Genomic DNA, 27,999 nt, shown 5'->3' with positions numbered 1-27,999 from the left:
CTAAGGACCCCAACAAAAGTCACACATGCGCTGGTGTTAAATAAACTCCGTCCTTTTTAAAAAATAAGTCTTTATTGTCAACAACAATCGGAGAATTAATTCAGGTCACTTCTTGGACAACTAGCAGGGAAAGAAAACAGAGAAAGAAAGAAAGAAAGAAAGAAAGAGGGGAAAAACAACAAATCTTTGCTACGGAGAACTCTACAAGCTGGTTACAGTTATATCCTGGACTTTTTGTTTTCCTCTTTTAAAGAAAAAGCCATTCTATTCCTTCCCTCTCCACAATCCCAACAGAGTAGAACAAACGGAAGGAAACCAAGATGGGAAAAAGAGCGGTGCACTCGCGTTAAAAAGGAGGTTGTCCGACAACGAGGATATACATCTCTTCTTTTGCTGTGCAAAAACCTATTCGTGTCCGTCAAGATGAAACAAGCAAAATACTCAGTTCGATTAAAGTGATTTTTCCCCTAGGCAAGGAGCAAAAAGCCCCACAGAGAATATCCTAACGTTAACTGTCCAAAGTACAGCTCTAGCAGCTAATGCCTCAGCCCTTTTACCGTTAAATCTCACTTGTGTTTAACCTTTACAAGACTTTTCCCCCTCCAGAAGGGCGCTGGGGGATATCATACACACATTCAGGGTTTTTCGCCCATTCGGAAAGCAATTCCGAAAGTTTCTTTTTCTCGCCAAAGGATGCCATAACCTCTCCTGTCCATTAGAGGGTGCCAGACCACAACCAAACAACACGCCGCTCCCTTCAAATCCTCAAAATGCTCTCTACTTAATACACCAAGATTTAATAAAAGCTTATTTTGTGATCACTTCTATTAGTTAAAAAAACAAAAAGGTGCCTAGGAAACTACTTTCTTAAAACCTCCTTTAAAAAAAATTAAATTAAAACATAAAAGAAGAGGTACCATTAAAAAAAAATTCCCCACTGCATTCAGTTTTCAACTATGCGTCAAAAAAGGATAAAGAGGAGAGGGGAATTTTGTATCATTTTTAATAAATAAGATTTGTATTTCTGTGTGTTAATAATCCCTTTTTTAAAGGGGAGGGGGGAATGGGGTTTGTTTCACCATAAAGGAAACAAAGTCACCTAGAAAAATTAAAATAAAACCTAAGGAAGAAATAAGGGAACAGTGTCAAGTTTCATGGATTCAAACTTAACCCTGGTATGAAAGCATTAATCAGAATTCATTAAGGCGGAAAGGCTTCGGACTCAGGGTCTTAAAAGTTGCAACTCTTTATAGCAAAATAATATTCTTTAAATATCCTTGTATTTTTTTTCTTTAAAAAAAAAACCTCGAGTCGTTTTAAGTTCATTTTTGCTTGATTTTTTAAAAAAAGATGCTACAATCTGTATACCTTAATTGCAGTAATAAGATTTTTAGGGGGAGAAGGAAAGAGAGGGAGAGAAGATGGAGAGTTATTGGTAATGAAATTTGAATCTTAAAAAACTTAGTTTGGAGGAAACTAGTGGAAAACCAGGATGATGGAAGACCTTTATCATGTTCTCTGGACTTGAGAAATTCTGGTAGATTTTGCAAGGAAGGAAGACTGTATTTTTTTAGACAGCGACTGGACAAGTATTGCAAGCGGAGGCACAGCTATCCCCGAAAAGAGAGGGAGACAACTCCAAGATATCCCCTTGACCCAATGGACAAAATGGACAGTGTGCTTGGGTGCCATTTTCTTTTGTACTGGCACTAAGTTATACCCCAAGTTGTATAACAAGGTGTGCGTGTGGAGATCTAATTCACAACAACAAGCCGCAATCCAACAACTTTGCCTGGACTCCCTATTCCATTTGTGGTTGTGCCTTTTGCGACGGGATTGAGACATTCAACAAAAGAGGTAAACCTGTGAAGGCTCAAAGTCTGAACTCTCTGATCGGGAGGAATCTAAAGCACCCAGTCATGTCTTTGGGGTTGGGGTGGGCAGGAGGAGCTCAACAGATGCAACCATTTCGTCTGTTGGACCCCTAGAAATCTATTTAGAGAATTTCTGAAAAAAACACATAGTCATTAGTGGAAAATGGCAACTTATCCATCTAAGTCAGAGTATCTGTGCGCATTACAAGACCTGACTCAACCAAGCCTTCCACCAAAGGGAGCTTTTCTTAGCTGCTTTTTCTGCCTGAAAAGCTTAGGATGGTCACTTCTACTGGATTCCCACACAACAAAGAGGCTTGTCCTCAAGACCAAGCTTCAAAAAAGAAGACAAACTGTCCTCTCCTCCATTGATTTGGAGAACGCACTAAGCTCTCCTCTGATCCAGGAGAAGTCTTGGATCTCCATCTTTCACTTGGCTCTGGTTCTTCCAGCACACCTGCCATCTTCCACCTCCATCATGCCACAGCTTCGGAGAAGACGGTGACCCTTTCTAGTTTTTGGCCCACAGCCTCCAACAGTCTTGAGGATTGAGAGAGCCATGGTCCAAAAATGAACAAAAAGAAAGGCACTGTCCAATGCACAGCCTGCAGAGAAATATTTCCTGGCGACCCCAATGCACAGGTCCAAAACTCAACAATATTTGAATCTCTTTGTCAACTCCCTCCTTCTCATGTCTAAAAAACATGTTTTTTTCTGTGAGCCCTTACTTCAAGGATACTCAGATTGTGTCCCATGGGCCAAATGTGGCCCCAGGGCTATTTTTGTGGCCCACTGTCCACCATGTTTTCAGGCCATAACATGAAGTGAGTGGAAGTCACTTCCTGGTCCTAAACTGGACCCTGGGGTGGCCCTCAATGTGGAAGAAGGCATCTGGGGGTAAAAAAATAAGGGGATTTATTTGACCCCAGGCCGCGGCTTATGGGACACACTTTGCCCATCCCTGTCTCAAATCCTCATCACATTTGACAGTCCTCTAATCTCTAAAAAGCCACCTCAGATGGTCATCCCATGCAAAAGAGAAAAATGTCCCCAAAAGACACACATACACACAGAGAGAAAGCCATAGCTTTCCACAGTGTCCCACCTTGCCTTCACTTTGAGGTGCAATCCCCCTGAAATGGTTAAACCACCGCTCTCCATCCCCTTCCTTGCCTCTTTTCCAAAAGGAGGTACCAAAGATAGCCAGCCTTCAGTCCCCCATCTGCACCACCCTCCCGCCTCCAATGTAGACCCGACTTTAAGGCAGCCCATGGGGCATCCAAGAACCAAGAAAACCTCCCAGGTAGAGTTTCTTTTTTAAAAAAAATATTTTAAGTACACTTGGCTTTTCTCCTCGTCCCACTCCAAAAAGGGCCTGGGTGAGGAACGCTGAAATTGCATAGTTTGGAAGACTCTTCTTCCCTGATTCTCGATAAACCTAGCCACCTGCCTAGACGCTGGCCCATTTTTAACAAAAAGGCCATTTTAATTTAATTTATTTAAAAACAACAACTCCTCCTTTTGGATCACAGTTATTTCACTCAAAACTCTGGATGGGGAGAAGTTGCCAATTGATGGACAGAGCTTTTCCCCACTCATAGTAAGAGACACGTCGGCAATAAATAATGCAACGCCGACAGCGGGTGCGTCCGAAATGCCAATTTTGGGGGGAGGGCGGAGGTGCGTGAAGAATTGTGGGAATACATCTTTACATTTAAAAAAAAAAAGAGCAAGAAAAATAGAGCGTTGTTAGCATCTGTTTTACATCCCGTATCCCACCCCAAAACACAAACATAGCCCTGTTAAAAATATATTTATTTATATGTATAGAACACCTATATTCTTTAGTATTTATCTGCCATTCCCGTTGAGTCCAGGCTCGACAAAAAGGAGCCACATTATTTCTACTCAGCAGAACAGAGGTAGTCGGGGGGGGGGGGGTATATATATATAGCTTGCATGGAAGAAAAGTTATTCTCTGCAGGTAAGAGAGAATTTTATACAGTTTTTAAAAAATCTACTGACGCATTTTAAGAGGAGGAACAGCAGCAAAAACTCGAGGAAGCAAAGGAGGTGTTGTTACCAGCTAGGTCCTTTCAAAACTTTTCTTAGCATTTTATTGCTTTGATCAATGCGCCACCGAATTTCATTACGGCTTCCGCATTCTCGCTCAAGTGCGACGACCGTGAACAAGTTCACCATTTTGCACAGTAAAACACAAAATAAAATGGAGTATCGAGACTTGGTTCTTCCCTTCCTCCTCATCTATCTAACACTTTCAGTTTCCTACAAGTTTTTAAATATGTTGATCTGTTATCTGGTGAGGCCCAAGTCATCGGGAAAAGCTCAAGCCAGCTGTGGTGGGGTTTGTTAATGGGTGGCAAAGGGGTGGCTTGGGTATTTGGGGTGAGGGGGCAACAGATCTTTCCAACTTAAAAAGTCCAGGTTTAGTGTCAGGGAGGGAAAAGATCCCAAGTTATCTTTAGAAACAAATGAGCAACAAAACACCTGTTAATATTACCTAATGAAAAGAGAACCAAGATTACATTTTCTGGAGGGTAAAAATGTTATCATAGGGATGCTGGTTTCCCTTCCTTTGAAATGAAAACAAAAATTAAATCGGGGGGGGGGGTGATCCAGTGGGAAGGAAAGCACTCCCTGCAGTTGTCTGCATTTGTTCTACCCACAAAATTCAAAGCTTTGGTCTAGAAGGTTGGTGCAGTTTTGACTTTAGTTCTGCGCTGGATACACAACACAGAAATGTCCCCCGAATCCCTGCACACTTGTGCAAGCACCCCTGGTTCCCCCCACTCCACACATCATGTGCAAGAGTCCCCCACTCTTTGTGTGTGTGTGCCCCCCCCCCCACACACACACCTCACTGAGACACAGGCTCCAGTTGCTCTTACCCCAACCTCTGACCCCTGCAAGCTGCCTCTCACGCGCCACCACGCATAGGCCACCCTCTGCCAAACCCATTGCTCCCTTCTCCTGAACAAGACAGGGAACGGAGGCAGGAGGGGATGGGGAGAGAAAAAATTATTGCATTCCCCACAGTACCCGTGGGTCCAGACTCCACAGACACTCATCTGGGCTCCTCAGAACCGGTGTATCAAGGCCTCCCGTTCCCGTTCTTTCCGCTTCAGTTCCTCCTTGTAGCAACAGGAACAGTAATTCCCAGTCTCTGGGTGCCCATAAAAACTGCAGTTCGGCTGCTTGCATTTAGTTTGCTGGACACTGTAGAGCAACTGGGTTCTGCTCTGGTCTCCACCTTTTGGAGAGCTGCCGCCAACGCCACCACCACCTCCTGGCTCGTGGTAATCCCGGTAGCCATTACTGGGCAAGATGGGGCAGGGGGAGCCGTCACAGTCTGCCCCCCTGTAACTCAGTGGCATGTCTGCTTCTGTTGGGGAGAAGCGCCCTCCCAGGTGGGGAGGGTCAGCTTGGTAAAGGTGGGGGCGGCCCTGGGCGCAGTGCCGGGGCAGCGTCGCGTATGAGGGGAGAGTGCCGCAGGGGCCGCCTGCAAGCTGACGCCGGCTGTCCTGGTAGCTGGGGGGATGGGCACTCTCCACATTGCCCATCATAGAAGGGCGAGGGATAGTGAAGACCCCTGAGTAGCTGGTGGGGAAGCCTGCCATTTTAGCCCCGACAGCAGCCAGGTCGGGGCTCTGGGGTCCATAGGATGAGATTCCCGGCGGGGAGTAGGCAGGATTCGGGAGGGTGTCCTCCCCTCGGAGAGGGTTGCCCTCTGAATCCGACTTCTTCCCTGGCCCACCGTTGCCCAGGGCCGCCAACTTCTTCTCAGCCTCCCTCTGCTTCTGCTCGGCCGAGAACCGTTCCTCAGCATCTGAGAGATAGCGCTGGATCATCTCCTCTTGGTACTGGTGCCGGTGGCTTGTCTTCAGCTGGCCAGCGAAGATGAACTTGCGCTCCCCCTGCATGGCGGCCCTGAGGATGCCCAGGCTGAGCTTGACATCACTGCCATACTTGCATGAGGTGTCCGTAGGCTTCTCCGTGGCTGCCTTGGCCAGGCACGGCTTCTCAGAAGGGGACCCTGACTCGCCAGAGGAGGCTGCATCATCCTTGCTGCCCTTCCTCACCTTGACAGAGCCCTTCTGTTTCTTCTTCTTCTCCAAGGTGGCATCTCCTTGCCCATTGCTGACACCAGCCCCCTTGGCAGTTCGGCTGTGCATCAGCCCCCCCATGTTCTTCTTCAGCTTGCTTCCCAGGGTCTTGCCGAAGCTGCCAAGCTTGTTGGCCACCGAGTCAGCCCGCTTCTTCTCCTTGTCCTTCTCCCGGTCTTTCTTTGGCTTGTCTTTCTCTTTTTCCTTGCCACCACCACTCTTACTGCCCCCACTGTTGCTGGCCGAGCTGCTGCAGACGGATTCTTTGTCTGAATCGCCCGAATCTACGGCGGATCGGGCATCGTCCCCTGCAGAGGCAGTCGGAGACTCCGGCTGTGCCAGTGGCGCCTAGGAAAAGCAGGAAGGAGGGAGACATTAAGATATGGCTAGACAATGGCAACTGAAAATTTACCTGAAAATGAACACAACTTTAAAAAAAACAGTCTGTGAGTTTTGGCAATGTTTCCCACAGCAGTTCCTTTTGCCCCTGCTCCAAGTCCCTGGCTGTGCTAACTCTGCTTCTGGCATTTCCCTCGCTTCTACCCTGTACAAGTCGTCTCTTCCTTTGGGGCCAAAGTGGAGGGAGCATTTCAGAAGACCCCCAACCCAGGACCCTGCTAAGAGAGGCCGGTACTTCTTCACATTCCTTTACCTGCGTGTCACAAGGCAAAGTGATCCACTTTACATTCATGTAGCTGTGCAGCAAGTGGAGCTTGGCCTCCAGCGAGAGCGTCACGCTAATGAAGGCAGATAAAGACACAAAAGACAGAGAATGAGAGAATGAGAGAGAGAGAGAGAGAGCATTGTTGAGTTGGAGGCTTTCTAGTCCCTGGATCTAGAGAGAAAGGTTCCCACCCAAGTGTTTTCTCTACTCACTTTCCCATATTTGAAACGCTAACTACAGGGCCAGATTCCATTTGGTCTTTACACTTGGGCAGTGTTTGTGCCAAGGCTACTTTGTACCAAAGGCAAAGCTTAAGCAACTGTACAAACTCCTTCCTCGCCAATTTTTTTCCACTAACTTCAGTTTTCAAAAACAGATGTCTTGTAGGAAAACTGAAAAGTGCAAAGCCTGAAATTCCTGAGAGAGAATTGTCCACTTTGCTTTGGCTCCATACACCACCTCTCCACAGGATTGCCTTTCTCAGCCCTTGCCAAGTGCCCCACTGCAAGCGCCACCCAAGGCAGGCCACACTCACCTTGCCAGTTTGACATTGTCGCTGTCGTCTTTGCCCCACTCCCAGTCTTTCCCAGGATCAACAGCGAAGTGCACAGGGAGCAGCTTGTGTTCCGAGTCAGTCAACGGGATCACAGCTGGGAAGGAAAAGAAAGGACAATTCCAATGGGCTGCCAATTTTTGGATAAAGGGAGCATATTAACTTCTTTGCTGAAACAGCTTCTCTAGTTGTTGATCCATTTCTGGATAGAATTCACAGTTCTAGTTCTGGCCTATAAATAATAAGACCGCTATTCCGTGTTGATCATAGCGGTGTACAGTAAAAATTGCAATGACAAAAATACACATTAAAACCATACATCAAAACCAGGCCAGCTGATACGCTCGATAATGTTGTACATATAGCAGGGAGTCCCAATATCAAGGGACATCGGGGAAGGCTTGCTGAAACAGGAAGGTCTTAAGTCTCTTTTTGAAGAGGTCCAGGGAGGTGGCGGTGCGGAGTTCCTCGGGAAGGGTGTTCCAGATCCCAGGGGCCGAGATGGAAAAGGCCCTTTGTGAGGTTGACACGTATCTCGTTGTTGGGATCCTCAACAAACTCTTCCCAGATGACCTGAGTGTGTGGGGCAGATTATATGGGGAGAGGCGGTCCTCCAAGTACCCTGGGTCCAAGCCATTTAGGGCTTTATAGGTTATAACCAACACCTTGTATTGTTCTCGGAAGTAAACAGGCACAATACAAGGCCTCTATGGCTCAGATCCAGACTATCTGAAAGGCCCTATCTCCCCATATGAGCCTCTGCACATACTATGAACTTTGGGAGATGGCTTTCTCTCCATCCCACCTGCTTCCCAGGCCTGTCTGTTTCAAATGTTGTAAGCCCATTTACATCCCATACTGGCAGGAAAGAAAATATATCAATAAATACAAGAAAAAGAAGAGGAAAGAGGAGGAGGGCTCCGTTGGCACCTTGTTCCTTGGTGGGCTCCTTCTGCTCCATGGAGACCAAGGCAGAGAAGTGGGCTTGGTCGTAGGCTAGGACCAGGGGCGAGCGGTGGCACTTGCTGGCAGGAACCTCCAAGGGCAGGTAGATGCCACCAAAGGGAATCGGAGCAAATGCTGCAAGGGGGACAGAGACATTGTTTAGCATGGCGAGGAAATCCAGGCGCTGTGGGCTGCATTCGGAGGGAGGCAGGGGCAGACAACCTCTGAGTTTGCCCTGCCTAAGAAAACCCCATGAAATTCATAAGCTTGCCATGAGTTGACAGGCAGCACGAAGGCCTCACAGTGCAGCTACAGACTGCTAAAGAGCCAGCATTGTTTGGGGGTTGGAGTGCTGGCCAAGGACTTGTGAGGGGCTGGGTTTGCGTGAAGAAGACCCAGGTATAAATACAGCAGAATATGGAGGAGGAGGTTCGGAGGAGGGAATAGCGGTATAGAGAAGAATCGTGTCCATCATTTGAGAGAGATCCCAGCTGCCCTCTCTGAACCTCCACCGCCCCATTTCTTACCTTCCCCTCCGGAATCTCTCAGCATTGTGTCTGCAACCACCACAATGGGCCGCTTGAGGACGTGGGCCAAGACGAAGACGTGGAATTCTTCCAGGCTCTCATAGACCGGCTCCTCGGAGCCCTCCACCCTGCAAGGAGGCAGAGAAAGGGGGAAAATATGTTGGGAAGCCTTCCAATTCTCAGATGTTTAACTCACCTCCAGCAAAACTGTTGGCCTGGTTGATTAACGGAGGAGGAAACTCAGGAAAGGGACATTCAAACCGCTGGAGACACCAGTCAGAAGGGAGCATAGAATCCTAGAGTTGTAAAGAGTTCCCCAGAGGACTTGTGAGTCCAACCCTCGCAGGGTCTCCTGGTAAAGCATCCCCAGCAGGGTGCTGTCCAGCCTCTTTTTGAAGACATCCAGAAAAAGAGATTCTAACACCTCTCTGGGCAGTTGGCTCCACTGCTGAACCACTCTTCCTCTCAAGAAGTTCCTTCTCAATCTAAATCTACCCTCCTGTAACTTAAAACCATGAGACCTGGTTCTATCCTCTGGAACAGCAGGGAACAACTGGGCCCATTCCTCTTTGTGGCAGCCCTTAAGGTGTTTAAAGAGGGCAGTCATGTCTTCACTTCACCACGCTGAACATACCCAACTCCCTTGAACTCTCTTCAGAAATGCTCTGGGTCCATGCCAAAACTAACTGGCGTAAAGAAGGAATCCAGCATCCCCCCAACCTCACCATTGCATAAAAATAAGAGAGAGACAAAGTCATGTTTCTAACCTTCATGACTGCAGTGAGAGAGGAAGACTAACAAAGGCTTTGGGCCACACTGTTTTCTAAAGCCACCACTGGAGGACAGACTGCCTTGGGTCCCTGGACTTTTGCAGGGTCTCTATGGTAGTGAAGAGTCCCAACAGGACCAGCTTTTGGGAAAGGGGCCACTCACCCTCCGCAGTTGCTGCCGTTTGTGCCATAGTGCATCCGTGGTTCACTGGAGGCTAGCTTGATCAGCTCGTTCCACTCCTTCTGCCATTCCTCCTCTGTGTAAACTAGGCCAGACTGATGGGGTGGGTAGACAAAAAGAGGTGTTGATTGGGGAGGAAGAAGGAGAGACAGGTCAGGCTGCTTAGAAGACCTTGCTTGCAACTGCTGGGAGTTGCAGTCCGACATCACTGTAGTGAACTGGGTCTTTTCCACCAGGGAGAGATGATTTAAGGTCCTTGCTGGCATCATGGCAAATGTTTTGGCCCTGCTTAGGGATTGGGGAAGATCTTTCTTCTAGACTACAACCCCCTGAATCCTCCAGCTGGTAAATGCAATGGAGATTCTGGGACTTATGGTCCCAATTTACTTTATCCTAGACCTGGTCTTGAACATTCCTCAACAGACCAAGATCTCACAAATTCTTAGGGGTGATGAACACCAAAAGCACCCATTCTCAGTGGCAACATGGGGTCCACCTCCACCTGGCCACAGCGCTGTACCTCTTTGTTCTGCTGCGTTTGCTGCCACCGCCAGCGCCGCTTCAGGGCCTCCCTTTCTGCTCCTTTATCCATGAGGGTGTAAAGAGATTTACGGAGCATCAGGTCTCGGTCATGGAAACCCCACATGCCTGCAGCCAAGGTGGGGTTGATGGTTGAGGGGAGAGGGGAGAGATAAAAACAAAAGATTAAACATTATGGAGAGACCTCCTAGTCACCCTCTCATCAAAAGCCCTCCTCAGATCTCGCAAACTCAGGGCAGCCATGGTGACTAGGACAGGTTCACCATATTAGAGTGGATTTGAGTGTTGGGCTGGGACTCTGAAAGAGCAGGGTTTAAATCCCCTCTCAGCCATGAAAATCCACTGGGTGTCCTTGGGGCAACTGATGGGCTCAGAGATAGGCAATGGCAAATGTCTTCTGAAAAAATCTGGCCAAGAAAACCCTAGGAGAGGGTCCACCATAGGCTGGTACATAAAAACAAGCAATGAAGAAGATGACAGCTGTCATTAAATTGCCTAGCAAGAAGGAGGAGGAGAGGTGCTCTGGCTTCCAACTAATCATGGAACCAAGATAGGCATGGTTCTCCCCAAGATGGGGCCCTTACCTAGTGAAGCCGCATGAAGCAGGCAGTTCCCATCTCCCGTCGTGGCCAAAGGAAGCAACCGCTGACAGCTGGGATCCACGTTGGCCCACCAGTTGAGGCGACCTGGATGAGAGAAACCACGAAACCAAGAAAGTGCTCAGTGTTCTTGTTGTGTTCTATGTTCAGAGTGATCTGGGGAGGTCACCGTTCTACAACCCAGAAAACTCATAAGTTTGGCACCTATTTATCTCCACAGGACAAGTCCACATAAAGCTTTCAATGGGTTTAGAATTATAGCATTTTAGGAGTTGGAAGGGACCCCAAGTCCAACCTCTTCTCATGCACAAAGACACAACTAAAACACTCCTGATAAAAGCCCAACCAAGCATTGTTGAAAGATCTTCAAAGGTGGAGAATCCACTGCCCTCCAAGGCAATTTATTCCATTGTCCGGCAGCTCTTTGGGTAAAAAAGTTATTCCTAATATTTAGGAGGAATCTCTTTTCTCTTGTCATGTGAATACCTTGATTTGTGTCCTGGTCTCTGGAGCAGCAAAAAACAAGCTGGCTCCATCTTCTCCATGGCATCCCTTTAGATATTTAAAGATGGCTGTCATGTCACCTCTCGGTCCTCTCTTCTCCAAGCTAAACCAACCCAGCTCCCTAAGTCTCTTCTCATGGGGCCTTATGGTTTCCAGACTTTCCACCATTTTGGTCACCCTCTTCTGGACATGTTCCAGCTTCTCAACATCTTTTTTGAATTGTGGTGCACAGAACTGGACACAGTACTCCAGGTGAGGTCTGACCAAAGGAGAATAGAGTAGGACTACTACTTCCCTCAGTCTGAAAACTATATTCCTGTTGATGCAGCCCATAATTGCACTAGGTTTTTATTGCACTATTGACTCATGTTTAGTTTTTAGTTTACCAAGACCGCTAGATCCTTTTCATATGTCTCACTTTCAAGCCAGGGTCTAACCATCCTATACTGGTGGCATTACAGTTTAACTCCCTAGATGGAATACCTCATCTTTATCCCTGTTGGAGAGTAATGTTTAAACCAAATGTACTAAACCAGAGGACAACATTTTAATCACTGAAGAATTTTTCCAGTTCTACTTTTTCAGGAGAACTCATTGCTGGGCAGGTGTGTCCTCTTTCTTCAGAGGATGCCGTTGCCACCTTCCGGGGTCCCATCCGCTTACCAGCCTGTTCCAAGGCCACCAGCATGGACTGCTCAATGAGATCCCGTTCGATGAAGGAGCGGAACTCCTCGTTGTAGACAGTTAGGTCGGGCAGCTGGAAGGTGCAGATGGGCATCTCCAGGAGGTGTTCGCCGCCGCCGCCACCGCCACAGCTGCTACCAGTGCTGCCACTGCCACCACCATTGCTGGAGACGTGGGAACGTGCCAATGAGACAATGGTGGAACTGGCATGGGAAATGCCACGAGACAAGCGCTTCTCTGAGAAGGAAGGAGAGAAAGGTAAGATGGGGAATGCCTAGGAGGAAGACAAGGCTTCCTTCTGACTGTTGGTTGGACAGCAATCATGTCCAGTCTTGGCTGGGCAAAGATGTTAAGCCTCAGAGCTTTGGGAGACGTTACTTCTCCAACCAACATGGGCACTGAGTCTGGGAAGGCACCCCCCATGACACGGGATTTGGACCGTATTTTTAATTATTCATTCATTATCATGTATTTATTTATTTATTTATTTATTTATGGTGGCATGGGAGGCATGGGGTGGGGGAATTCAAGATCTTGAAGGTGGTGGCTTGCTTGCTTTCTTAAAAATCATGTTTCTTGGGATCTTTGAGCACAGGGAGATACCCACACACACACACAATATGTATTCTACACACGGAGCTTTTGCAGCCAGCTGTGGCAAGTTCAGGAGGTGGGAAATAGCACCTAAGCCCTTCAAAGCTGTCCACCCCATATCTACCCACTAGACCCAACCAAGATGGCTGGAAAGAGAGGAGAGAAGTGGCCCAGGGCAACTGGCAGGATAGTGTAAGGGGGTTTGCAAGTTCCTTCGCACAGGCACACCCAGCTCTAGCACCAAAGGTTGGCAAGTTTCTCTTCTGAGCCTCTCTTACCCTGGACAATATCATCTTGGCGCTGGAGCAGGGGCCGCGTGGGCCGGGGTCCCTCTCTCTCAGCGGGTTTGAAGGGGCGCCCTTCGTGGAAGGAGTGGGGCAGCGTCCCAGCGTGGACCTGCCGAAGCTGCTCAAAGTCACTCAAGGCAGCACTCAGGTCCCAGTTTTTCCCTGTGGGGAGTAAAGGGTTAACCGGTGCAGGTTTAAACACACATGCCCAGTCCTGAAACAAGTGAGACACTTTCTGTTAGGGCAAAACCATCTCTTTGGTCCAGAAGAAGATGGACGGATCACATTCTCATACCCTAATGCACTCCAAAAGCTCCTACAAACATCTAGCAATCTGTCCGCATACCCACCCAGCACATATCCAATTTTTCCTTCTTCAAATGCAGAACTTGCAAAATTCCTTTTGAGATTATGAGAATTGCAGCCACACAGGCTGGGGGATTATGGGAACTGTAGTGCCTCCCCCAAGGAGGAATTACTTTAATGTGTGAGGGATTTAATGAGGGATACTCAGAAATGGTTTTGCTAGTTCCTTCATCTGAAATAGATCCTGGAATTACATCCAAATGCTAACCAGGGCTGAACTTCCTTAGCTTTCCAGATCAGATGGTATCTCCTACTTTAAAGGTAGCTAGGCCCTTACTTTTCTCTAAACCTGGATAGAATTATCTTCGAAACTACCGCAAGCCAACCCTATTCCACAGTCTGTGAATTGCCAGGAGACCCGCCCAGAGAACAACATTCCAACCATCGTTCCCACACCTCTGAGTGGCATGTTGGAGGCTTGAATATGATCACAACATCATCCTCTACATGGGAGGGGTGTTTTGGGGGGGACTTAAGTCAAATTCCTGACCCATCCCAAGCTGCTTTCGCCCAAGCTGAGCTTCCTTCTGCCCTTGGGAGCTCAGCTGGTGACAAACCGGGAGGAAAGAACATCTGAGGCAAATCCAGACTTTGCAGGATCACACAACTGTAAAAGTTGCAAGGTACCCCCAAAGGGCATCCAGTGCAAGCCAATCCAGGTATGCACATCCTTGAAAGGCAGTAAGTACAGTCCCTCCACATTCGCTGGGGTTAGGGTTGAAGGACCCCCGTGAATGTGGAGAAACTGCAAACAAACAAAGACTATTCATTTTACCTGAGAGTACATCTCTCTAGGAATATCCAGGTCCGCTAATGCAACCCTATGGTCAACTTCTGCCAGGAGTTGATCACAAAATTATGCTGAAAGACATATAGATGCCTAGAGAAGTGTTTTCTCTAGGAATTTCTAGGTTCTCCTGCACAACTATATGGTCAACTTCTGGCAGAGTTGCGTTGGAGGACCTAGAGATTCCTAGAGAGAACATATTAATGAAAACTGCAAATAATCCAATCTGCCAAAGTCCAAGCTGCAAATGTGGAGGACCAACTGTAGGTGGTGGAGGGAACACTTGGGTGACACTATTCAAGGAGACGCTGCCTACCTTCCAGTAAGTCTCTCGCCAATCCTGGCTCTGCCCCAGTTGAACGGACAAAATCGGAGAGGACGACGTCCATATCCAGGGTCATGCGATCCTGAACTCCTCACAGGCAGCTGGGAACCGCTGGGACATTGATCCAGGCTTCCTTGTCAATCTGGGGGAGGAAGAAGAGGAGAAAGCTCAGCTCAGCCATGGAAAATCAAAGTTGAACTGGGAAACAGCAAGAATTGACTCCAGCCAATCCAACTTCAGTTGCACATTCCTATCCGCAGAAGGCAAAGGAAACAGTCGCTGCCTTGAAAATCCCTGACAGAGGATGCATGGATGACAAAAACAGAAAGAAAAGGAGAAAGCAGATAAGACTACTTCTCCAGCTACCCAAGCATGTTAAAGAACCGTGGATCCATAAATCTGGTCACCAAAATGGAATATAACAGAAGTCTGTGGTTTATGCATAATATAAATTTGCAAAAGGACACTGTAAAATTGCAACTAAAAGGCTTGCTTAGCACAAGGTAAACATCGCAAACAGTTTACCAGTCTGCAACAAAACCAATAAAGCAGTGAAACAAGAGCCAGGTTACTGTCAGGACAAACCAACAGATTTTCAGAAGGCATTAGAAGACCCATCATTCCCTTTGCAAACAGAAGAAGGTGCCTACAAAGCCACACATATCCTCTACAGAAAGGCAGGAAAGTCACATATATGTTTGTGAAGTAGATCTATGGGCAATCTGTGTTTCCCTTCCTTCCCCCACAATTTCTTTAAACAAATTCAAATTGCACGCCTTTGGCTCAGAGATCAGTTTTTATCATTTTATTTTTGTACTTCGCGCTGTGCTTTGAAGGTGCAAGCACTCTTGTTCTCTCTCTATATGTCTATATATACATGTATATCAGTACAGCAATAGATAAAGAACAAAAAGGACAAAGCATATAAAGCAAACATTTCGCTTTATGTTGCATTTCTATTTTGTTATGTTTCAAAGGAAGGTCAAGGAAGAAAGTGCCAAGGCAGGCTTGCTGCTGGACTTAAAGAAAACAAAAATAATGACCACAGAGGATCTACACAAATTCAACCTCGACAATGAGAAAATCAAAATAGTTAGAGATTTCTCCTACTTTGGATCAAACATGAATCAAAACAGTGACTGCAGTCCAGAAAGAAGAAGTCTAGGGATGGGAAGGGCTGCTATGAAAGAACTAGAAAAGGTCCTAAAGAGCAAAGATATACAACTAAACACAACAGTTAGAATCATCCAAGCCATGGTATTCCCCATCATTATGTATGGATGGGAGAGTTGGACAGTGAAGAAAGCAGATGGAAAGAAAGTCAATTCATTTGGAGATGGTGCGATGGAGGATGCTAAGGATGCCGTGGACGGCAAAGAAGATGAACAGATCAAATGAAAACTCTCCCCAGAAGCCAAGATGATAAAGTTGAGGCTGCCGTATTTTGGCCACAACATGAGAAAACAAGGATCACTGGAAGAGACAATAATGCTAGGAAAGGTGGAGGGAAATAGAAAGAGAGGAAGGCTGTATTGCTAGATGGATGGACTCTTATTCAGGAGGTCTTGGGTATGGCTTTGCAGGACCTGAGCAAAGTAATGGAGGACCAGGAGTCTTGGAGATGTCTCCTCCATGGGGTCGCCACAAGCTGAGGTTGCCTTCAGGGCACTTGATAATAACAACATGTTTTAAACGTGTTTCAAAAATTGCTTTTAACTCATATTTTAAAACTTTTTTTAAAACAGAAAACAGCAGAAAAAAAGCACTACAGTTCTATTTCGGAAACGCATCCAGTGACCTCATGGTCTAGTCCCACTCTCTCTCCTTCGCTTTCCATGACCTACAGAGTTGTAAGCCTTGAATACATTACTTTTGAGCTCCACCGAGGAACCCAAACATGATTGATTGATTGATTGACCAGAACCTGGGCACACCAACAGATTTGGGCAGACTTGCCTTTTCCCTTCCTTGAGTACAGTTTTGCAAAATATCTATGTATATATATTGATCACAGAGTCAGGATTTCTCACTTCTCTTGAGGCAGGGATGCTATTGTTGGAGCGATCGTCACCAGGAAAGCTAATTAAAGCAAAACCCAAGAATAACAGAAGCCACATGCTCTGACACACCCAGCACACGTCAACGGCAGCGCCATTCTTGTTTACCAAGAAAAGGATTACAAATCTTGGGCCCCGATCTGGCTCAGGGCCAGCTTACCTGCAGGGCTGTATTCTCTCTTACAAATATCCCCGTATCTTGAGATCTGCTGGGAAAGCCCTTCTCCCTGTCCTCTCCAGTCTTCTTTTCAGTTGCTTTTGAAACGATTGCTGTGATTACGGTTGACCCTACATTAAACATGAGCCAGCGATGTGGTGCTGCAGCAAAGAAGGACACTGCTGTTTTAGGCTGCAATTAATAAAAGCTTTGTTTCCAAGTCCAGGGAAGGAATAGTCCGATTCTATGCTGCGCTGGTCAGTCCTAAGTTCATTTTAAGGAGGATAGGGACAAGCTGGAGAGGGTTCAGAAAAGAGCAAGAAGAGCTGAAAAGAAATACAAAGAACAAACCATAGGAGGAAAGGTTGAAGGAACTGGGTTTTTTTGCTTGGTGAAGAGAAGACTGAGATGATCACACTCTTTAAATATCTCAAGGGCTGTCCAAGGGAAGAGGGAGAAGACCTGTTTTCTGTTGTCCCAGAAACAGGTCTGATGGTTTTAAGTTACAAGGGGGTAAAATTTAACTGAATATTAGAAGGAACTTCTTGACTGTAAGGGTGGTTCAGCAATAGAACCAATTGCCTAGAAAGGTGGAGGGATCTCCTTCTCTGGAGGTCTTCCAAAAGAGGCTGGGCAGCTCCCTGCTGGAGATGCTTTACCTGGAGATCCTGCATTGAGTTGGAAGTTGGAGCCGATGCCCTCTGGGGACCCCTTCCAACCCTAGGACTCTTATGTCCTCCATCTTTCACACAGAAGAATTTGCTGCACAGAGAAAATGAACCCTCAAAAGTGATGAACGGCTGACAGCAGAGTGCCAGAGTTCTTAACTATACCACAGCAGTCTGGCCTGAAGTTTTCAGGGCTGGGATAGAAAACGAGAGAATGTCAAGAATTATCAGGTCTGTGTCAATTTTTTAAAATACTCCCTACTCCATAAAAACATCAAGCCACCACCGTTCCTAAGCCTCTTCTCCTAAAAACAAAGCATGAGCTATCTGGAAGAAAAGACACACAGAAAGCAGAGCGTCTTTTGTGTCCTCCGAAGTCACAGAGAAGGCTGCCAAGTCCTGGCTGTGCCTTTCAAGCAGGCCCCCGACACAGGGGCTTCTCTGTATTGTTGGCGGGATGCGAAAAGAAAGGCCATGTGTGTGTGTCTGTGTGCGTGCGCGCACAAGGCCGGTTGGCTTTTGCAAAGCAGGAGGGGATGCTTCTCCAGGCCTCTGTGCCGTCATCGGACAAAACAACCTCAAAGTGGCCTTTTTTCAGACAAAACAACAACAACTAATTTCCTTTAGGGTAATACATGCTTGCCCTCTGTGCATTGCACAACTTCATGGATCACACTCTTGGATAATTGCGCCAAGACTTCCAGGATTGCACATCCTGAAATTGTATTTCTTTTAAACTATTTAACTGGCCAATAAATATGGGGAGGGCATTCCACAATTTGGGGTGCCACAGCTAAGAAGGTCCTCATGTCCCCTTGTCCCCATTATATTGTTCTTACTGGTGAGGCAGAAAGAAGCCAAAGAGACTTCAAATCCCCGATCAGACACTTAGAGAGAAAGGCCATTGTGGACAGGGAAGCAGAAAAACTTAGACTCTGACTCATTTAAATTCCACAATTTTGGTTCACAGTTTTCAAAGAAATAGCTGAGTTCGTCTGTCACAGCATAAAAATGAAAAAGGGAAGGGCAGGAGAAGGATTCTAGGAGCATCTTTGAGACAGATTTATTTTAGCATCTGAAGAAGTGGATTGGCATCTAGGAAATCAACATTTTATTTCCTGCTGAAACAAACAAGCTAGTTCTAAAAGTGCTCATCGTATGTCTTTAAGTCAGTCCTGACTTTTGGCAACCCTAAACTGAACATACAGTAGGGTTTTCTTGACAAGTTTTATTCACAGGAGGTATGCCACCAATGTCTTCCCCTGAAGCTGAGAGTGTGTCACCCAGCAGCTTCTGCAAGTAAGTGAGGATTCAAATCCTAGTCTCCTAGAACCATAGTCCAGCTGACCACGACACTCCACTGTCTCTTAAAATTTATTACAGGACACCACTGCTTCCTCTGAGTCTTTGACTTATGGTGACACCATCTCTTGGTAAGATTTCTTCCAAGGTGGTTTGCCATTGCCTCTTCCAAGGTGGTTTGCAAATGTCGCCCAGTGGTTTTCTGTGGCTGAGCAACGATGCGAACCCTGGTCTCTCAGAGTCCTAGTCCAACACCAAAGCCACAGCATCACCCCGGCTGAGATGCCTCTCTCTCTTCCTTTTCCCTTTTTATAATCCTGGCTCATCTTGGCACAGCAGCTCCCTTTTTGCAAACCATCAATGACGATGACAAAGGAAACACTTCTGTGCGTATATACCATATGTGTTTATCTTGAAAAGCGATGCAAAGAAAACTTTGCAGGAATGGAAGAATTGCAGCAGCGATGTGGCATCTGAGGTCAGAAGAGGCAGTAGTTTCATCTGCCTTGCAAGCCATAAGGCCCGGTGTGGCTGGCAGAATCCCTTCAATACAGCAATATTTTTGCCCGGATGGAGTCCAGCAGGGCAGAGTCCGTGGCCAAAATAGCCCTGTCACTTCCAATCAGCGGGACGTAAACAAAGCACCCGTCTTCCTCGGTGACTCAGCAGGGTGCCAAACGCCCTTCCCGGTCCATGACACCCATGGCTCCATGGGATGTGCAATATGGACGCAAAGCAGGGCCTGAGGAAAAGGAGAGATGATGGACTCCTCCGCCTCCATGCCCGGCTTCCAGCTAGTCTGGACTCACAAGAAGCTGCCGCTCACAACTTTAATTTTTCCAAACTCCATCTTCAATACTTCCTTTATCTAATATTTGGAAAGGATTGATGGTTGCAATGCATTAATGCACCCAGATCAGAAATTAAGTACAGTAAAGGAAGAGAATCCAGCGCCTTATAGTTTTTGGGGACTAGCAGTAAAACTGCCAGCAATGGGCTTTCTTTGAATTCTGTTTTCTATATTATTGGGGTTTCTTCCCCCTTTTATTTGAAAACCACTACAGACAATGATGGGAGTCTTGGTGGGTATAATGGCATACCTCCATGCATGAAGGTGCATCTAAAATCCATAATCCAGAACCACACACCAAAGTAAATGCAACTGTTTTCCAACCAGAATGAATGTTTTAAACCTTTTTTAAAAACCAGGGAGGATCTTTAACTGCATTTCGCTCCAACCCGGCCTCTGGAATGTGAGGATGCAGCGGGCAAACCCAGCTGTGGTTTTTCTGGCACAGCCCTTGGCTTGGTTCCTGGAAGTCTAGTTTACCGCGGAGGAGTTAACTTTCTCTCTCTGTTTCTTCCAACATGATCATCCTGAATGCTTTGAAAGAACTAAATATTGTGCACAAAAGGACTTGCAGGGAAAGCGGAGCAATGCCATCCAAAACCGACCTCCTTGCACCCCTCACAGCTCCAAAGTCCGCCAAGAATATGTGGCGGTTTATTTGTTCTTTTTTGGCTGACCGATAAGCAGTTGTCTTCCCTCCCCTAATTCAAACGCTGCTTGTGCAAAAGCTGGCCTACACCTGTTTGTCTGAAATGTGTCTGGGAATATAGGCATAAAGGACCATCCTCACAAAGGAGTCTCCTCAGTCTGCAAATGCCGGACGGTTCTGTCAAAAAGCAAAACATACCCATAAGGTGGTTTCCCAACGACAGTCAAGAGGAGGCCCAAAGATTCAATGAGATTACCATTTGGACCCAAAGCCATCTGACTTGAACTGTGCTACTTTCTCAATTCTTGAAACAGTCAGCGTGCACCACACCAGGAGAAAGTAGTTTTCTGCAAGGAAAGAAATTCTTAAAAGATGTAACACTATTAAAAATCCTCTAAAATCCTGCTAAATTGGGCAGCACAAAACACAACCGTGAAATAGGATTCTTTCTCCTCTTCCTCGCGTTCCCTCAAGATGTGTGAGGACTAGAAGCACAGCCTTTAAAAACAGTAAAGATCTTTAAAAAAAATAGGATTACTGCTTGGAAAGTTTCTCTCTCTCTCTCCACCGCTTTCTCTCAGACACAAACAGAGACCTCAATCCCCTTTCCTATATGCAAAGAACCATCTTTTAAAGAAAGGAACTCGAAACCTTTAAGCCATCTCCTTCAATCCATCCTTTTAAACCCAACCATATGGCAGCATTCCAAGGAGCTCTTCAGCCTCCCGTATTAATCCGTTCCAGACTAGGTCCAAGACTCTGGAAACCAAAATTGCAGCCCATATAATGCAAAACCCAGATCTATTTCATGCAGTCAAGTTAAAATTGGTAACCTCCAAGACTTGTTGGGGTTTCTAGGGAAGGAAGAGGGAAGGGAGAAAGAAAAAGAGAGGGAGAAAGAATGTGAATTCAACAAGCAAACCTTTTCCAGCCTGGGTCGATTCAGTGGTGATGGAAGGAGGAAGAATGAACTTCAAGGAAGAATCCAACAATGCCACTTTATTTCGGGTAAACGGCCGGGGAGGGGGGGAGAGAAGAAAGGAAAAAAAGAGGAAAGGAAGAGGCAAGCTTCAGTCATGTTTTCCTTCCAACGGGTGTGACTGCACGCTCCACAACCACAGCGTGACCCTGGGACTGTCAGGAGCTCTCTGAAAGTTCAACGCCTCTTTGGGGATGATGCAAGGCCCCAAGTATGCTGGCAGAATGAAAGCACCAAGGGGGATCTAGTCAAGCCACCCCTGCCAGGCATCTCCTGTGGGTCTTTGTGGTGTGTGTGTGTAGAGATGGAGAACAGAGACCTGCGGAAGGATGTAAACAGCAGTTTCATTCTCCCCAAACTTTTCACGTTTTGGAAGATTAGGATTGATTTATATACACTGGTCCCTCCACATTTGCTGGAGTTAGGGGTGAAGGACCCCCATGAATGTGGAAAAAAACCCTCAAACTAAAAAAGACCTTTGTTTCTAGGAATCTACAGGTCCTCCGGTTCAATTCTGTAAGCAACTCAGCCTGTAGTAACCTGCAACTCAACCTGTACTAAGAAAAGAAATGTGCTCCATGCCTGAGCTAGAAAAAAGTTACCTGTTGGCACAATAACAACTCCCAGTCTTCCTCAGCTTGGCTGGGGGCTTTTGGGAGGCGTAGTCCATAGACGCACTTGTCTACTGCACTTTCGTCCACAGCCTTGATTTTTCCAAAGTGATATACATCCATTTAATGTAATTTCTTTAAGTCCAGCAGAAACTTATGGGTCTGCCCCCATCTCTGCTGAGCATAAGGGAGAGCTGCTTGTGAGATCCCAGCTGGGCCAAAAAAAGCAACACATGCATACCTATTACTGTATATAAACCTGTACATTGGTGCATGATTCACAGGCCACACTGTCTGACATCACTCCAGATGGAGAAGGCAGGAGACCGGCAGCTTCTCTGCCCCCTTTCCACCCTCCGTTCACAGCAAGTTACTCACAGACATGAGCCAGGCTTTTCCAGGACAGCCCGCCTTGTGTATCATCCTCCTCCACAACAACAACAACACATGGGATGACTTCATTCCAGAAGGGAAGGGAAAAAACTCAGCAGCAGTTGGTGACCAAGAGTGAGCAGACGCCACAAAAAGGGAAGGAAGGGCTCTTGATCGGTGTCTGGGTGGTTTGCACCCAACGACAAGGATGTCTAAGAAATTAAACCCAGACATGGAAAGAGACAACAGGAAAAAAGACAAGTCCACAGAAAGATGGATGAGAGAGAAACCAGGATTTATAGCAGGGACAACGATGAGTTCTTTCCATCTCTAGTTTGTTCTTCTCTGCCTCCAAGTCATATGGGGACCCTAAGGCAACCCTATCATGGGGTTCTCTTGGCAAGTTTCTTCAGAAGGGTTTGCCATTGTCATTGCCAGAGTCAGAATCCGATGCTCAAACCACTATGCCACGCACAAACATAACCAAAATGGCAGAGGCCTATCATCAGAGTTATATTGACAATACGCAAACCTTATGACAGACAAAAAATCTCCAGACAGACACCCATGTTGTTCTCCACCACAGCTGCGCTACTTTGAAAGCAAACTAACAGATTTGGGCCGCTCCCAAACAATTGACAATGTCGGTTGCATTACAACGCATGCCGAGCACATCGCTATCACAGGCAGCCGGCGTTTGTGTGCTCCTAAGGCACATTCTCAGTCTCTGCAAGGAATCCCAAAGTAACACACATCGGCAGCAAAGGGCCCACCACCCAGGAGCTTTCTTTTGGACTTCCCATTTGGATATTTGGTTGGCTGGTGAGGGACCAGAATGTAGGATGAGAAAAGCTAGCTTTGGTCTCATCCAGTTGTACAACCCTTAAGATGCTAAGTCATGGGAAGTGCAACCCAGGAGATGCTTTATTATGGATAGATTAAATACTAACATCTGGGCTCCGTACGAGGTCCAAAAGGAGACAAACATCCAGTTCAACTGAACCACAGAAGCCAGTCAGGTTTCAGATTTTTGTTATATTTGATTTTGATGTATGTCTGTAAAAATTGGACAGTGAAGAAAGGGACGTGAAAAGAATCAGCTCATTTGATACATGATGCTGGTGGAGAGTTCTGTGGATATCCCAGGTTGCCAAAAAGACAAATCCATCGGTTTGAGAGCAAAGCAGGCATGAACGCTCGCTCCCCAGAAGACAAAATGACTACACTGAGGCTGTCGTACTATGGCCATATTGTGAAACAACATGGCCTACTGCTAAAAGATAGCACTGAGTAAAGCAGAAAGCTGTAGGAAAAGAAGAAAGCTATATGATCAGCAAATTTTTCAATCTTGGAAGCCACAACTACTGCTCTGAGCTTGCAAGACCTGAATTGGGCTGTGGATGGCCAAGTGTCTTGGAGGTCTCCCATTCAAAGGGGCACATTAAGTCAAATTTGCCTTGATGGCAAGTAACAAGGAGGAGCGTGAGGAGACCCATCCAGAAACGGGATGAAACATTTCAACTCAGATGGTAGCCAAAGCTTGAAAACGCTCCTTTCCCCCACTTCCTTCCCTGCTGACAGATTTCTGCAAATCTTAAAACAAAATGTCCCAGCCCTGTAGGCACATTGAGACAATATCTACTGGACCTCAGAGCCTGGATGGACGGAGGATGAGAACACTTGTTCCATGAAGTGGGGGAGGCAGGAAGGAGGAGAGCGTGATTCTTGGGATTCCAACCAAGTCACATTCTTACTTACTCTTAGCTGCACATTCAAAGCCCTACGGTTCTCTGCCCACACAACCTAAAGCCCTGGGAAGCTTAGTCTATTTGGATGCTAGTGTCCTGAGCTAATAAAGCCCCCTTCCTTTTGCCTCAAAAAAGAAGTATGTCTCTCCTTTGGCACTTTCTCTAGAAAACAACCTGAACCACAAAAGAACACTTCAAATGTAAAGATATATCCCTGGATACCAAAGACAAGGCTATCCATGCCATTGTATTTCCAAGTTCTAGGTATGGCTGTGACAGCAGATAGTGAAGTGGATTCTGCAGATACCATGGATGACAAAAAGCCCCAAATGGATAGATCTGAGAGTGATCCAAGCCTGAATTCACCCTAGAAGCCAAGATATTATTATTATCATAATAAACTAAACTGACTAAACTGATATAGACTAAACTGAGGCTGCCGTACTTTGGACATATCATGAGAAGACGTGACTTACTAGAAAAGACAATAATGTTTGGCAAGGTGGAAGCCAGCAGGAAAAGACCAGATTGCAGGTGGAAAGACCCAATGAAGGAAGCCAAAACCTTGGGTTTGCAAGACCTTGGCAGGGCTGTAGATAACAGGACGACTTGGAAGTCCCTCGTTCACAGAGTTGCCCTGAGTCAAAGTCGACTCGAGAGCATTAAACAACAACAAATGCACATGGACTCCAACCTGGGGTTGCGGGAGAGGCTGTTTTATCAGCAAGCAATGGCCCCAGCCAGACTGCTCCCTCCGTGAACTGCTTGCCTTTTTGCTTTTTTTAAAATCCCAGGCGCTGACAACAGACCAGATCGATATATTGAAGGGAAAAGGAGGTTGGGAGCTGCCACTCAGTGGATGCAGAGAAAGGTCAGCAAAAAGTGTGCCCGGCTCAGGACTAGAGCACAGATTTGGAACAAGTGGGTCAGATTTTAGATATACAGATGGACAAATACATTCACTTTAGACCTACAAATGAGAGAACACAGGTAGCGATGGGCAGGACGAGATCCAGAGCAAGGAAATTAGCAGCCAAGTTCCATCATCCACAAGCCTGGCCACCTTCTCCGACAAACGCTGGCAAACGTGGGGATTGAAGATGGAGTGACCCAGAGCCCCACATTCCTGGTCCCTACATAGGTGAAGATAAAACAATCCCTAATCTCCCTTTTCTGGTTCCAAAACCAGAAAAGCAATACTGGGAGAGTGGGCCTGAGCAGCTTCGCTTGCTCTGATTAGTTTTAAATGTTGATCTTCTTAAGTGTCGGTTCAAACCACTTTAATATTAAAGATTGTCCAATTCCGTTTTAAATGTACACTTTTTGTATGTATATCCAAGACCGTATAGCTAAGGACAGTATCATCCAAAACCCACAACGAAACAGCAATACCTTTTATTGTGCCAACCAAAAGCCGCATTACAGATAATGCAAACTTTTGAAGTTTCGAAAGCTTGCAACGTGTGCAATGTGCCTTTTGGTTGGTCAAATAAAGATATCACTGTTTTGTGGATTTTGGAGGATACGGTGCTTTTTGTATGTTTATCCCCAAGAGCCTTGGGGGAACATGGCCTTGCCTTACTCCTGCTCTTGGCAAAGATGTCCAGGAACCTGGGGCCACAGAAGGAGCTGAGGACCAAGCCCAGTTTGTCCTCCAGAGCCAAGGTCAGGCCTAGAGCTTTCCAGGCTTTGTTCGGAGGGGCGTGCCGGCGAGAACAGGGAGCGGCCATGGCAGGCACTTACCTGCCGAAGGCATGGAAGTCTTTGCCGGCCGAGCCCCAGGATTACATCACTTTGCATCGGTGACGCACCCTCCGGAGCCAAAGTCCGTGGAGAACCCGCTGCGGGAGAAAAGGGCAACCTACGGACCATTCCTTCTTCTGCTCGAGACCTGAAAGGGCCAGGACCACACAGCTCCTTCCCCAGGACAGCTCCATTGGCTCATCATCTGTTTCTGGGCACAATTCAGAGTAGTCAGCCCTCCGCACTGGTGGCTTTGACTTTTGCGGGTTTGATTGTTCACAGATTTGATCATCTCTAGGAGTTTTTAAGTCTTCCAGATCTATGGGCAACATCTGCAGAAATCATGCTGGAAGACCTAGAGATTCCTAGAGAGAACACTTCTCTAGGCCTTTGTAGGTCTTCCAGCACAATTCTACGGCCAACCTTTGGCCGATACTGACCACAGTCTATCCATTTCAGACAGAAGGGGATGACAAACCCATGGCTGACTGTCACCGACGGCTCCTATATGTTTCTGTTTGCTGCACAATTTCCGAGTCAACAGCCCATGAAAAGGTCCAATGCGCAGCAACTACAGAAAAATGTGATAAATATTAACTTATGGGATGCTGCTGTTGCATTCCTTCAAATCATTTCTGACTTATGGCGACCCTATTGCGGGGTTTTCTTGGCAGGATCTGCTCAGAGGAGGTTTGCCATTGCCGTCCTCTGAGGCTGAGAGAGTTTCCACGGCTGAGTTGCGGATTTGAATCCCGGTCTCCAGGGTCACAGTCGAACACACAAAGCACTACGTCACACAATAGCAAACCAAAAGAAAAGGAGAAAAAGAGGAGCCAAGATGGGACCCTTCCCCATCCCAACTTTTCCTCCACTCCGGAAAGACAAAAATAACCAGATGAAAATGTAAGTCTGATTCCAGGGAAAGCATGGACCAAAAGGGAAAGCCGCCAATTAAAGCCACCAATTAAGTCTTGCATCAAAGCAAGAGTGTAAAGACTGTCTGAAGAGGGGTTGATAAGTTGGAATTATTTTCTTGGCTTCCGATAGAAGAACTACAAAAGAAGAGAAAGTAGGGAATGAAGAAGAATCCCAGGCGAAGGAAGGATGGATGGAGGACCAGAAGGAAAGCGGGAAGTGAGGAGGGCTGGGAGAGTGGAGGAGAAGGGCCAAAGGGAGCCCAAAGAGCCACTGAGGCCCAAATACAAGGATGGTAGCCCAGCAGCAACATGGGCAATGCAACTCCATGAGGACAAGGCAGGAGGAGGGGAGGGTGGGCTTCCCAATGGACAAACTGAAAGGAGGAAGAGAAGTGGAATCAGGCAACTGCAGTCGCACACTTCATTCTCAACCCAACAACCCTCCATTGCAAAGCCCAGCATCCCCGCCGTCCTGAGAGAGAGAGACAGAGGCTGAATGGACAACCCACAAGGCAGACATCCCCGTCTCACTGCCTTACACAGAGGAATCCCATTACAACTCCCATCATCTCCCAGATGTGTCAAGGCACAGCTCCCATCATCCCCTAGGACAGGTTTGCAGCCTGATGGGGATCACAAGTCCCATCATCCCCCCAGCAGGAGGGATTTGCAGCCTAAGACTAGAATGAGAAGTCCAGCAGTCCTTGAGTACAACTCCCATCATTCCCCAGAAAGGATCTGCAGCCTTGGCTTAGAATCCCAGCCATCCTGGTGGACTACAACTCCCATCATCCCCCTCTAAGAGCAATCTGCAGCCTCAACCTCAGAATGAGAAGCCCAGCCATCCTGGACCACAACTCCCATCATCCCCCCATCTCAAACCATTCGCCTGGGGATGATGGGAATCTCAGTGACCAGGGGCTAGGATGGCAATGGAGGGGCGTGGCTTCCAGAAAGGGGCGGGGCGAGGGTTTGCCCCTTCCCAACAGAGAGCGTTCTAAAGGGGCGGAGCCAGCCAGGTAAGTAGAGGGGGCTTGTGGGCGGGGTTTGGGTGAGAGAGAAAGTGGGCGGGGAGTTCTAAAAAGGGGGCGGGGAAAAGAGTAAGAAAGAAGGAAAAAGCCGGGGAGCGCGGGGGGGGGTATTGTATGCGCGCGCAGCCGCCCCCACCTGAACGTTCGAAAGGGGCGGGTCGGGCGAGGTCGGGTGATCCGAGCGTCCGTTGGGACGGGGGTCCGAAAGGGGCGGAGCCTCGGAGGGCGCGAGGGAGTGCGGAAGGAGGGGGCGCGGGGGCGCATGCATTCGCGGAGAGGAAGGGTCGCTGAGGCGCTCACCTCAGCCGTCGCCTTCCGCGAATGCTCCTAGCGCGTCCGCCATCCCTCCGGCTCTTGGTTTGTTGTGAGGGAAAGAAAAGAGCGAGGCGCTTCCCCTCAGAGACTGACGACGGAGCGAGGGGCGGAGCCTATCCCTCAACGCCCCGCCCCTCGGGCTCCGAAGGAAGGAGCCTCTGAGGAGAAAGCAAGGGACGAGGCACCGAGCGGACCAAGCCCGCTCCCCTTCCTTCCTTTCTTCCTCCTCTCTCTCTCTCTGCGCCACACCGCCGGCCCTCCCCGGCTCTCCCTCGC

General features: G+C 47.3%; 1 protein-coding gene across 4 annotated transcripts; it reads right to left on the bottom strand.

The window, feature by feature from the left end:
• Positions 1–36: 36 nt before the first annotated feature.
• On the bottom strand, positions 37–27,999 carry OTUD7B (OTU deubiquitinase 7B). Of its 4 annotated transcripts, none has more exons than XM_042440027.1 (12): positions 27,709–27,999; positions 14,316–14,466; positions 12,838–13,008; positions 11,945–12,202; positions 10,763–10,864; positions 10,159–10,286; positions 9,621–9,733; positions 8,688–8,815; positions 8,146–8,295; positions 7,198–7,312; positions 6,651–6,735; positions 37–6,346 (listed from the first exon to the last, which is right to left on the bottom strand). In XM_042440027.1, the coding sequence occupies exons 2-12, from the start codon at positions 14,398–14,400 to the stop codon at positions 4,973–4,975; spliced, it is 2,709 nt and encodes a 902-aa protein (XP_042295961.1). In that variant the 5' UTR covers positions 14,401–14,466; positions 27,709–27,999; the 3' UTR covers positions 37–4,972. The 4 variants fall into 4 exon arrangements, with proteins under 4 accessions (XP_042295961.1, XP_042295963.1, XP_042295962.1 ...); XM_042440029.1 differs by lacking the exon at positions 27,709–27,999 and adding an exon at positions 27,545–27,647; XM_042440028.1 differs by lacking the exon at positions 27,709–27,999 and adding an exon at positions 20,930–21,267.

This window comes from Sceloporus undulatus, chromosome 9, assembly GCF_019175285.1.
Source record: "Sceloporus undulatus isolate JIND9_A2432 ecotype Alabama chromosome 9, SceUnd_v1.1, whole genome shotgun sequence".
In the NCBI taxonomy this organism is placed as follows: Eukaryota; Metazoa; Chordata; class Lepidosauria; order Squamata; family Phrynosomatidae; genus Sceloporus; species Sceloporus undulatus.
This window is presented reverse-complemented; position numbering and strand designations above follow the sequence as displayed.